Genomic DNA, 13,150 nt, shown 5'->3' with positions numbered 1-13,150 from the left:
CCTCGTCCAGATCCCGGAAAGGGCAATGAGACAGGGCCCTGGCTGCCTGCCTGTTGTGAGGCTCAGAAACTGTTTAACTGCTTCAGGATCCAAATGAGATCCAACCGGCATCATATCTCCTGCAAATGACATTATTGGTTTTCTACGTATGTACGGGCAAATTCACATTCACAGACGACAGGAGACATTAGAGTTCTTTACCAGGGGCCCGCTTAGTTCTGTTGGCTGGACAGCTAGTTTGTGGTGCAGAGCAACGGTTCAATTCCCGTACCAGCCGAGGTTGAAGGTCCCGCCTTCTCAACATTGCCCCTTGCCTGAGGTGTGGTGATCCTCAGGTTAAATCACTCATCAGTCAGACGAGATTGAGAAAGGGGTGGGTTGGCCAAGTGCTCCACTCAGGGCTGGACTCAAAGACCAGTGGGGTAGCGATCTTGATCAATAAACGAATGGCATTCGAGGCAGGGAGAATCGTGTCAGACAAGGGGGTAGGTACATAATGGTGAGTGGGAAGCTGGAGGGGGTGCGGGTGGTACTCGTGAATATATATGCTCCGAATTGGGACGATGTGGAATTTAGGTAAGATCCCAGACTTAAAGTCACATAACCTGATTATGGGAGGAGATTTTAACAGTCATTGATCCGGAATTGGACCGGTCAAAATCCAGGAGGAGGCCGGCCGCGACAAAGGATTTGAAGGGGTTTATTGAATAGATGGGGGGAGTAGACCCATGGAGGTTTGCACGGCCAAGGGCGAAGGAGTTTTCTTTTTTCTCACATGTCCACAAGGTGTACTCTCGCATGGATTTTTTGGTCTGAGCAGGGCGCTTATACCGGGGCTGGTGGATATTGAGTACTCGGCAATCGCAGTGTCGGATCATGCCCCACATTGGGTGGATCTACGGGTTACTGTGGAGAGAGGGCAACGCCCGCTGTGGAGACTGGATGTGGGGTTGCTAGTGGACAAAGCGATCTGTGGGTGGATTAACAAGTCCATCCAGAACAACCTGGAAACAAATGATATGGGGGTGGTCTCTGCAGCGACGGTTTGGGAAGCTTTGAAGGCAGTGGTCAGAGGAGAATTAATCTCGATACTGGCCCACAGAGAAAAGGCGGAACGGGCGGAGAGGGATAGGTTAGTGGAGGAGATACTCCAGGTGGACAGAGATACTCGGAGGCCCCGGATGCGAGGCTACTGAGGGAGCGGCGGAGGTTACAGGCGAGTTTGGGCTGCTGACTACAGGGAAAGTGGTGGAACAGTTGAGGAAGGCAATGGGGCGATTTAGGAGTACGGGGAAAAGGCAAGCAGAATGTTAGCGCACCAGCTCTGGAAAAGGGAGGTGGCCAGGGAGATAGGGAAAGTAAAGAATAGAGGCGGGAATACTGTCCTGGGCCCAGTGGGGGTGAATGAGGTGTTTAAGGACTTTTATATTAAATGATATGAGTCGGAATCCCCGGCTGGGGTGGAGGGAATGAGGCAGTCTTTGGATCAGTTGAGGTTTCCGAGGGTAGATGAGGATCTGATGGAAGGGCTGGGAGCCCCAATTGAGATTGAGGAAATAATCGAGGGGCTGGAGGGCATGCTGTCGGGCAAGGCCCCGGGGCCTGATGGCTATCCGGTGGAATTCTAGAAGAGGTTTTCAGAGATATTGAGCCCACTGCTGGAGAGGACATTCAATGAAGCAAAAGAGAAGGGAGTCCTCCCCCCAACAATGTTGCAGGCCTCGATTTCATTGATCCTGAAACTGAAGAAGGATCCGGAGAATTGCGTATCATACAGGCCAATTTCTCTACCGAATGTGGACACCAAACTGCTGGCTAAGATATTGGCCACAAGGAAAAAGGATTGTGTCCCTGGGATTAAAGGGCAAGACCAGACAGGATTTATAACGGGCAGACAACTCCAGGCCAATGTTCGAAGGCTTTTAAATGTTATTATGATGCCCTCAGAAGGAGAGGTGGTGGAGGTGGTGGTAGCGATGAATGCGGCTTTTGATCGGGTGGAGTGGATCTACCTGTGGGAGGTGCTGGGAAGGTTTGGGTTTGGTGAGGGCTTTATCGACTGGGTGCGGTTGCTCTATCAGGCACCAGTAGCGAGTGTGCGTACGAACCGGCTGAGATCGGGGTATTTTAAACTACACCAAGTGACGAGGCAAGGATACCCCCTCTCCCCGTTACGGTTTGCTCTGGCCACAGAGCCATTGGCCATGGCGTTAAGAGCCTCTAGGAACTGGAAAGGGCTGGTTCTAGGGCGATGGAACACCGGGTCTCGCTTTACGCAGATGACCTGCTGTTGTGTATCTCAGACCCATTGGAGGGAATGGGGGAAGTTCTGCGAATCCTGGGGGAATTTGGCAATTTTTCGGGGTATAAATTGAACATGGGGAAAAGCGAGATGTTTGCGATCCAGGCAAGAGGGCAGGAGAAGAGGCTGGGACAGCTGCCACTTAGAAGGTAGAAAAGAGCTTTCGGTATCTGGGAATCCAGGTGGCCCGGGAGTGGGAGGCACTGCACAAGTTAAACCTATCTCGGCTGGTAGAACAAATGGAAGGGAACTTTAAGAGATGGGACATGCTCCCGCTATCACTGGCGAAAATGACGGTCCTCCCCAGATTGCTATTTGTCTTTCAGTGCCTCCCCATCTTCATCCCAAATGCCTTTTACAAGCGGGTGATAACAGCATCTCTCCCATTCTCGCCGGCCCGATACTCCACAGGTCCGGTGGTGGTGGAGGCTCTGAGGATGTGGGGGCAGTGGAGGAGATAGAAGAGAGTGGAGGGAGCATCGGTTTGGACCCCGATTTATACTAATCATCGGTTTGTACCGGCTGGATGGTGGGTTCCGGCGATGGAAAAGGGCAGGAATTAGAAGGATGGGGGGATCTATTTATAGACGAGAGCTTCTCCATCTTGAAAGCCTTGGAGGATAAATTTGAATTGCCAGCAGGGAATGGGTTTAGGTATTTGCAGGTGCGAGACTTCCTGAGAAAACAGATGATGGCCTTTCCGCTGCTGTCGCCACGGGGGATACAGGATAGAGTAGTCTCCAGTACCTGGGTGGGAGAGGGGAAGGTATCGGATATTTACCAGGAGCTCTCGGAGGTGGAGGAACTCCGGTGGAGGAGCTTAAGGACAAGTGGGAGGACGAGCTAGGAGGAGAGATAGAGGCGGGTCCATGGGCAAATGCCCGAAGCAGGGTAAATACATCCTCATCATGCGGCAGGCTTAGCCTGATAGTTCAAGGTAGTCCACCGGGCACACATGACAGCGGCTAGGATGAGTAAGTTCTTCGGTGTTGAGGATACCTTAATAAAAATATATTTTTTAAAAATCACCACCAGTCAGCTCTCCCCCTCAAAGGGGAAAGAAGCCTATGTCACCTGGAACTATGGGAATTTTACCTTACTTTATTTGCTCTACTGATTACATTTTTAAAGGAAAATCATTAGGTCTAGTGTATTTGGATTTGCAAAAGGCATTCGATAAGGTGCCACACTAAAGTTTACTACACAAATACGAGTTCACGGTGTTGTAGTAACATATTAACATGAACAGAAAATTTACTAACTAACAGGAAATAAAGTAGGGATAAATGGATCATTTTTAGGTCAGCAAACTGTAACTAGTTCATGAATCAGTGCTAGGACCTCAACTATTTACAATTTACTTGGGATGAAGGGACCAACTGTATTGTAGCCAAATTTATTGATAATACAAAGGTAGCTCGGACAGCAAGTTGTGAGGAGGATACAAAGGGACTGCAAAAAGATATACGATATGTTACGGATAGGTTAAGTGAATGGGCAAAAATGGAGAATGGTGTGGGAAAGTAAAGTTGTGGATGGAGACTGCAGAATGCTGCAAGAGTCAACTCGGTGTGCTTATATATGACCCTCAAAAACTTTACATGGAGGTACAGTATATAACTAGGACAGCTAATATAATGATAGCCTATAATCCAAAAGGAAGTGAGTATCAATGTAGGGAAGCCTTGTTATAACTTTGCAAGACTGGTGATACCACACAAAGGGGAAAAATTGAGTACGAGAGCAAACTTGCAAGTAACTTAAAAGCAGACTGTAAAAGCTTAAGTATAGAACAAGAAAAAAATTAGTGAAAACAATTAGTGGGTCCCTTACAATCCAAAACAGGAGAATTTATAATACAGAATGAAGACATGGCAGAGCAATTAAACAAGCTTTAGTGCTGTCTTCGTGAAGTAACTTCCCAGAAATGCTAAGGAATCAAGCTCTAGTGAGGAGGATGAAATGGAGGAAATTATTACTAGAGAAAATAATGCAGGTGAAACTAATGGGACTGAAAGCCGATAAATCCCCAGGGGCTGATAATCTACATTGCAGGGTACGAAAGAAGGTGGCCATGGAAATAGTGGATGTGTTGGTTGTCATCTTCCAAAATTCTATAGATTCTGGAAAGGTCGAATTGGAACGTTGCAAATGTAACCCCGCTATTTTTTTTTTTTAAAAGGAGGGGCGGGGAAGAGAGAGAAAACGGGGAACTACAGACCAGCTAGCCTAACATCAGTAGTAGAGAAAACGCTAAAGTCTATTATAAAGATGTGATAACAGGATATTTAGAAAATATCAACTGGATTAGACAGAGTCAATGTGGATTTAGGAGAGGGAAAACCTACCCGAGTTTTTTTGAGGATGTAACTAGTAGAATGGATAAGGGTGAACCCATGGGTGTGGTGCATTTGGATATTCAGAAAGCTTTTGATAATGTTCCACCTAAGAGGTTAGTGTACAAAATTAAAGCTCGTGGCATGGATTGGTTAGCAGAGAGGAAACAGAGTAGGAATAAATAGGTCTTTTTCGAAGTGGCAGGCTGTGCGAGTGGTCCCCACAGGGATCAGTACTTGGGCCACAGCTATTCACAATATACATCAATGATTTGGATTAGGGAACCAAAGGTAATATTTCCAAGTTTGCTAATGACACAATTGGAGGGAATGTGAGTGGTGAGAATTTTGTTAAGAGGCTTCAAGCTGATTTCGACAAGTTGAGTGAGTGGGTACATTTGTGGCAAATGTTGTATAACATAGATAAATGTGAAGTTATCCACTTTTGACGTAGAATGGCAGAGTATTATTTAAATGTTAATAGATTAGGAAATGTTGATGTACAAATGAACCTGGGTATCCTAATCCACCAGACACTGAAAGCAAACATGCCAGTAAAGCAAGTAGCTACGAAGGCAAATGGTATTTTGGGTCTACATTGCAAGAGGATTTGAGTTCGGGAACAAGAATGTTTTACTGCAGCTGTACAGGGCCTTGGTGAGACAACATCTGGAGCAGTGTGTGCAGTTTTGGTCTCTTTATTTAAGAAAGGATATACTTGCCTTAGAGTGCAGCGAAGGTTCACCTACTGGCAGGATTACAGTGCGAGGAGAGATTGGGTGGACTGGAATTTAGAAGGCTGATTGAGTGTCTAATTGAAACATATAAAATTCTGACTGGGCTGGACAGAACTGGATGCAGGGATATTGCTTCTTCTGGCTGGGGGAGGGCGGGGGGTCGAGAACTAGAGGTCACAGTCACTGGATATGGGGCAGGCCATTTCGGACTGAGATAAGGAGAAATCTCTTCACTCTGAGGGCAGTGAACCTGTGGAATTCCCTACCACAGAAGACTGTAGTGGTCAGGTAACAATAGATTTTTAGACTCTAAATGTGTCAAGGGCATGAGGCGAGCGCTGTAGTACGACATTGAGATAGAGAATCTGCCATGATTGTGTTGAATGGCGCAGCTGGCTCGAAGGGCCTACGCCTGCTCCCATTTTATATGTTTCTATTCTACAGTTTTATTACTTGATTTGGCGAAAAACAGGGTGAAGATTTCATTGGAATTGATAGATGTGCAGCCTGCAAAACAAATAAAAACACACAAAAGAGTAGTGTAAATTCTCACCGCCTTTGCTCCATTCGATGAGAGGTTTCTCACGGCCAGTGGCAGAGCACTGAATTGTCATATCCTTATTCAACTCTATACACTGCTGTGACAGTGGAGGTGGTGTAAACTTGAGCTTCTCTGTAAAATACAATATGAAGAGTTGCAAGATACAAGTGGCTCAATTTCAGATGACAAGAGATGGAAATAGTTTGGAGGTTATACAGATTTTTCCCAAGGTGGTGCAAGAAAAATAAAAATGGCATTATAACTAACTAACGTGCACAAATTCTATCTCACCACACCCCTGGATGACTTGGTGGGCCAAGTCTCTATCTTAAACGAGTGCAGCTGAGGGACTGAGAAACGAGTACAGCTGAGGAACGGAGAAACGAGTGCAGCTGAGGAACGGAGAAACGAGTACAGCTGAGGAGCTGAGAAACGAGCGCAGCTGAGGAACGGAGAAACGAGTGCAGCTGAGGAACGGAGAAACGAGTACAGCTGAGGAACGGAGAAACGAGTGCAGCTGAGGAACAGAGAAACGAGCGCAGCTGAGGAACAGAGAAACGAGTGCAGCTGAGGAACAGAGAAACGAGTGCAGCTGAGGAACGGAGAAACGAGTGCAGCTGAGGAACAGAGAAACGAGTGCAGCTGAGGAACGGAGAAACGAGTGCAGCTGAGGAACGGAGAAACAAATGCAGCTGAGGAACGGAGAAACGAGTGAAATCTTCCCCCAAGAGAATGAGGATGTAGGTATGGAACTCAGGGAGAGATGCTGTAAGGTTCTTAAGTAAATTGTCATAGGGAGTGACAAAGTATTTGAGGTGTTGCCGGGCTTAAAAGTGGACAAATCTCCATGCCCAGATGAATTGTATCCCAAGATGCTGGAGGAGGCGAGGAAGGAGATTGCAGGTTCTCTCACCCAAATTTCTAATTCCTCTCTGGCCATGGGGAAGGTGTCAGAGTACTAGAGGACAGCTATCGTGGTTCCACTATTTAAGAAGGATAGTAGGGATAAGCCAGGGAACTAGATATCAATGAGTTTCACATCAATGGTAGGGAAATTATTGGGGAAAATTCTGAAGGAGAGAATCTATCTCCACTCAGGGAGGCAGAGTTTGATGAGGGATCGTCAGCATGGCTTTGTCAGAGGGCGGTCATGCCTAACAAATTTGATTGAAATTTATGAGGAGATGTGTAGAATCATAGAAGTTTACAGCATGGAAACAGGCCCTTCGGCCCAACCAGTCCATGCCGCCCAGTTTTTACCATTAAGCTAGTCCCAGTTGCCCGCACTCATAACCCTCTATACCCATCTTACCCATGTAACTATCTAAATGCTTTTTAAAAGACACAATTGTACCCGCCTCTACTACTACCTCTGGCAGCGCATTCCAGACACTCACTACCCTCTGAGTGAATAAATTGCCCCTCTGGGCCTTTCTGAATCTCTCCCCTCTCACCTTAAACCTATGCCCTCTAGTTTTAGACTCCCCTACCTTTGGGAAAAGATGTTGACTATCTACCTTATCTATGCCCCTCATTATTTTATAGACCTCTATAAGATCACCCCTAAGCCTCCTACGTTCCAGGGAAAAAAGTCCCAGTCTATCCAGCCTCTCCTTATAACTCAAACCATCAAGTCCCGGTAACATCCTAGTAAATCTTTTCTGCACTCTTTCTAGTTTAATAATATCCTTTCTATAATAGGGTGACCAGAACTGCACACAGTAGTCCAAGTGTGGCCGTACCAATGTCTTGTACGACTTCAACAAGACGTCCCAACTCCTGTATTCAATGTTCTGACCAATGAAACCAAGCATGCCGAATGCCTTCTTCACCACCCTGACCACCTGCGACTCCACCTTCAAGGAGCTATGAACCTGTACTCCTAGATCTCTTTGTTCTATAACTCTCCCCAACGCCATACCATTAACTGAATAGGTCCTGGCCTGATTCGATCTGCCAAAATGCATCACCTCACATTTATCTAAATTAAACTCCATCTGCCATTCGTCGGCCCACTGGCCTAATTGATCAAGATCCCGTTGCAATCCTAGATAACCTTATTCACTATCCACTGTGCCACCAATCTTGGTGTCATCTGCAAACTTACTAACCATGCCTCCTAAATTCTCATCCAAATCATTAATATAAATCACAAATAACAGTGGACCCAGCACCGATCCCTGAGGCACACCACTGGTCACAGGCCTCCAGTTTGAAAAACAACCCTCTACAACCACCCTCTGTCTTCCAGCTAATTTTGAATCCAATTGGCAACCTCACCCTGGATCCCGTGAGCTTTAACCTTCTGCAACAACCTACCATGCGGTACCTTGTCAAAGGCTTTGCTAAAGTCCATGTAGACAACGTCTACTGCACTGCCCTCATCTACCTTCTTGGTCACCCCCTCAAAAAACTCAATCAAATTTGTGAGACATGATTTTCCACGCACAAAGCCATGCTGACTGCCCCAAATCAGTCCTTGCCTCTCTAAATGCTTATAGATCCTGTCGCTCAGAATACCTTCTAGCAACTGTATACGAGGGTAGTGCAGTTGATGCCGTTTATATGGATTTTAGCAAATCCTTTGACAAGATTCGATATGGGATACCTATAAAGAAGGCACAGGTAAGGTGGAAACAGCATAGATGACTATGTGGTGGTAGGATCAGTAAGTTTGCGGATGACACAAAGATTGGCCGAGTGGTTAACAGTGAGGTTCAGTGTCTTGGGTTACAGGAAGATCTAGACGGGATGGTCAAATAGGCAAATAAGTGGCAGATGGATTTTAACCTTGAAAGTGTGAAGTGATACATTTTGGAAGGAGTCATTTAACAAGGAAGTATTCAATGAATGGTGCGACATTGGGAAGTTGAGGAACACAGGGGCCTTGGCGTGTTTGTCCATAGATCTCTGAGGGCGGGAGGGCAGATTAATAGGGTGCTGAAAAAGGCAAATGGGACACGCCTTTATCAATCGAGGCATAGATTACAAAACCAGGTCATCTTGCAGTTGTATAGAACTTTGGTGTATTCTAAACAAAAAATAAAAGTTAAGATCTATCAGGCCAGGTTCCATCCTGGAATCGGACTTGTCTGATAGTATCAGTCGGGATCGTAACAGGAGGGGCAAAATTCCTGAAATGCGTTGAACAAAATTCCCTTGATTGTGTGTATTGGTCCTACTAGGCCGGAGGTGCTGCGATATCTGGGGAATAAGGTGAACCAAGTAGACCAAATGACTGTGCGGAAACACTCAAACTTCAGAATTAGATGGCTAGCTTCAATGGGGTGATAAAAAACTTGAGCCTGAGTAAAATTAAACCAAAGACCGTTAGCACAGATGCTTCACAGCTCCAGGGTCCCAGGTTCGATTCCGGCTTAGGTCACTGTCTGTGCGGAGTCTGCACGTTCTCCCCGTGTGTGCGTGGGTTTCCTCCGGGTGCTCCGGTTTCCTCCCACAGTCCAAAGATGTGCAGGTTAGGTGGATTGGCCATGATAAACTGTCCTTAGTGTCCAAAAAGGTTAGGGGGGCGGTTACAGGGATAGGGTGGAGGCATGGGTTAAGTGGGGTGCTCTTTCCAAGGGCTGGTGCGGACTCGATGGGCCAAATGGCCTCCTTCTGCACTGTAAATTCTATGAGTCTATGAAGAAGAATGGTAACAGGACAATGGGTAATCTTCAAGGAGTTCAGGTACAGACTCGGTACATTCCAGCTAGGATGCAATGTCGGCGAACCCGAGCCCGGTTCCTTGGATGAGTAGACACACAGAGAATATGATAAAACAAAAAGAAACGGTGTACAATGCACATCAGGTGAATGCTTTGTGAGAACCAAGCCAAATACAATTAGCAGAGAGGAGTCATAGAGGTTTACAGCACAGAAAAGGCCCTTCAGCCCATCACGCCTGCGCTGGTCAAAAACAACCACCTTACTAATCCCATTTTACAGCACATAGCCTTGTATGACTTAGCATCGCAAGTGCACACCTAAATACTTCTTAAATGTTCGGAGGGTCTCTGCCTCCACCACCCTTTCAGGCAGCGAGTTCCAGACTCCCACCACCTTCTGCGTGAAAATGTTTTCCCTCACATCCCCTCTAAACCTCCTGCCCCTTACCTTCAATCTATGCCCTCTGATCATTTATCCCTCCACTGAGGGGAAAAGTTTCTTCCTGTCTACTCTATCTATGCCCTCATAATTTTATACATCTCAATCATGTCCCTCCTCTGCTCCAAGGAGAGCCATCCAAGTCTATCCAATCTCTCTTTACATCTAAAACTCTCCAGCCCCGACAACATCCTGGTAAATCTCTTCTGCACCCTTTCCAGTGCTATCACATCCCTTTTTTAATGTGGATTCCAGAACTGCACACTATACGCTCGCTGTGGCCTAACCAAAGTTTTATACAGTTTCAGCATAACCGCCCTGCTCTTAAATTCTATGCCTTGGCTAATAAAGGCAAGTATACCATATGCTTCCTTAACTACTGTATCCAGCTGCTCTGCTACCTTAAGGGGCCAGTGTACATGGATGGACACAAAGGTCCCTCTGATCCTCGGTGTTTACCATTTATCATGTATTCCCTTGCCTTGTTTGTTCTGCTTAAGTACATCACCTCATACTTAACTGGATTGAATTCCATTTGTCACTGATCAAACTGGATTGAATTCCATTTGTCACTGATCAGCCCATCTAACCAGCCCGTCCATAACCTCCTGTAAGCTAAGGGTATCCTCCTCACTACAGGTGGAAGGAGAAGACAACAGCAGGGTGGGGTGGGAGCGGGAAGAGAGAAACTGGACATCGGGAGAGCGGAGAGACAGGAAGTTACGGGCCTTGGTGACTATGATCATTCTCACCTAAATGTTCCCCTTTGACTATTTCAAAGAGTTGCCACAGGAATGATGGGCTGAATCATCTCCTTCCTGATGCATTATTCTATGATTTGTCAAGGCACATCCCCCCCAGGAGAAATCGGAAGATTATTATTCTTTTTTTTTTTTATAAATATTTTATTGAAAATTTTTGGTCAACCAACACAGTACATTGTGCATCCTTTACACAATATTATAACAACACAAATAACAATGACCTATTTTATAAACAAAAAATGAATAAATAACAAAAATGAAAACTAACCCTAATTGGCAACTGCCTTATCACAAGTAACACTCTCCAAAAATATAATTTAACAGTCCAATATATAATTATCTGTCACAACGACCTATACATATTATACAGTATATATTAACAACCCTGAGAGTCCTTCTGGTTCCTCCCCCCCCCCCCCCCCCCCCCCCGATCCTGGGCTGCTGCTGCTGCCTTCTTTTTTCCATTCCATCTATCTTTCTGCGAGGTATTCGACGAACGGTTGCCACCGCCTGGTGAACCCTTGAGCCGATCCCCTTAGAACGAACTTAATCCGCTCTAGCTTTATAAACCCTGCCATGTCATTTATCCAGGTCTCCACCCCCGGGGGCTTGGCTTCTTTCCACATTAACAATATCCTGCGCCGGGCTACTAGGGACGCAAAGGCCAAAACATCGGCCTCTCTCGCCTCCTGCACTCCCGGCTCTTGTGCAACCCCAAATATAGCCAACCCCCAGCTTGGTTCGACCCGGACCCCCACTACTTTTGAAAGCACCTTTGTCACCCCCATCCAAAACCCCTGTACTGCCGGGCATGACCAAAACATTTGGGTATGATTCGCTGGGCTTCTCGAGCACCTCGCACACCTATCCTCCACCCCAAAAGATTTACTGAGCCGTGCTCCAGTCATATGTGCCCTGTGTAATACCTTAAACTGAATCAGGCTTAGCCTGGCACACGAGGACGACGAGTTTACCCTGCTTAGGGAAGATTATTATTCTGGTCAACTTCCAGGTTCTCTTGGTTAAAATTATGATTTATTTAGAAAAACCTTAATCAGCATGATAAATGACTAGTTAATCTGTTTTGGTGATGCAGTTGAGGGATAAATGTAGACCAGGACCCCTGTTCTTCACATGAAATGAACCAAATCTGGTTACCATACAACATTCCATTGCTTTGAGATGTGCAAATGGCAAAAAACACGATGAAGTCCTACATTGGTGAAAAAGGTCACACAAACTCAGTGTGGTCTCTTCTGATAGCTGGATGTAGTGCCGTGTCACGCAGTAACAGGCATATTTTTGATGAGCTCCAAGACTGAAGAACGTGCTAGCCCTAGTCTTGAGCACAGTGGGCTAAACAGCTGGCTTGTAATGCAGAAACAAGGCCAGCAGCGCGGGTTCAATTCCCGTACCAGCCTCCCCGAACAGGCGCCGGAATGTGGCGACTAGGGGCTTTTCACAGTAACTTCATTGAAGCCTACTTGTGACAATAAGCGATCATCATTATTCAGGTGCAACACATATAGTCAACTGGATGAGGCATTAGAAATTGCTAGACGGTGGGAATGTATCATTGCAGAATATGACAGAGGAAAACAAGGTGCAACCTGGGGAACAACGCCATGATGTCGAAACATGGGATTTTCTATTTTGCAGCAGAGCGAGTGATCGAAGTCATCTTGCACAGCATGTCTTGTATTACTGAATTCATGCTCCAAACAAAACGGTTGAATTCAATCAATTGAGAAATTGTTGGAAATAAAATAAAGTCATTCAAGTTAGCTACCTGCAGTGAATGAATGTCTGACTTACCCAAGACGTGGACGCGCACAGTTTCCTCAATGCTTCCTGCTGGAGTGCTACTCCGACATTTATACAGAGTTCCATCGTACACCTCAACATTCTTAATACGCAGAGTTCCATTGTCAAACTCCTCAAATCGGTGGTCCTGCAAATAAATAGACAATTAGAAGCCATTGGAATTTATGGTAGCTGCCAACCACAGGCTAAACAAAGAAAATCCTGCAATTCTTTGCCAAATAAAGAATGTTTTGTTTTTCTTGAATTACTTCAGACAAGAATTGAGATTGAAAAATTGGGTTTTTAAGTGGCTTGCACGGAAGATGGTTAATGCTTCCAAATTAGTATCTGTGAAATAGAAAAGGTGTTTTTATATACAGGGCAAAGTTGTAGCTGCACCTTTGTTTTAGATCATTTGTGAAATTAAATTTCACATGATGAACTTGGAAGTTGCATTGCACCGATGTAAATGTGATGGGAGGTTGGCCTCTTCAGCTCAGTCATTTACTAATGAGCAGTTACCTAGTTACTTCATAGGGCAGTAAGTCTCTACCATGTAG

The 13,150-nt window shown here is 45.7% G+C and overlaps 1 protein-coding gene across 1 annotated transcript in view; it reads right to left on the bottom strand.

Annotated features, from left to right (window-relative positions):
* LOC140411186 (inactive tyrosine-protein kinase 7-like) overlaps positions 1–13,150 on the bottom strand; it is a 473,753-nt gene that overhangs the window by 73,455 nt on the left and 387,148 nt on the right. Inside the window, exons 9-10 of the mRNA XM_072500275.1 lie at positions 12,603–12,738; positions 5,929–6,048 (exon numbers count right to left, since the gene is read on the bottom strand). Coding sequence (XP_072356376.1) covers positions 5,929–6,048; positions 12,603–12,738 — 256 coding nt within the window. The remainder of the gene's footprint in view (positions 1–5,928; positions 6,049–12,602; positions 12,739–13,150) is intronic.

The sequence above is a fragment of the Scyliorhinus torazame genome, chromosome 4 (genome assembly GCF_047496885.1).
Source record: "Scyliorhinus torazame isolate Kashiwa2021f chromosome 4, sScyTor2.1, whole genome shotgun sequence".
Lineage (NCBI taxonomy): Eukaryota > Metazoa > Chordata > Chondrichthyes > Carcharhiniformes > Scyliorhinidae > Scyliorhinus > Scyliorhinus torazame.
Note: the sequence above shows the minus strand (reverse complement) of the source record. Positions and strands in the feature narration are given on the sequence as shown.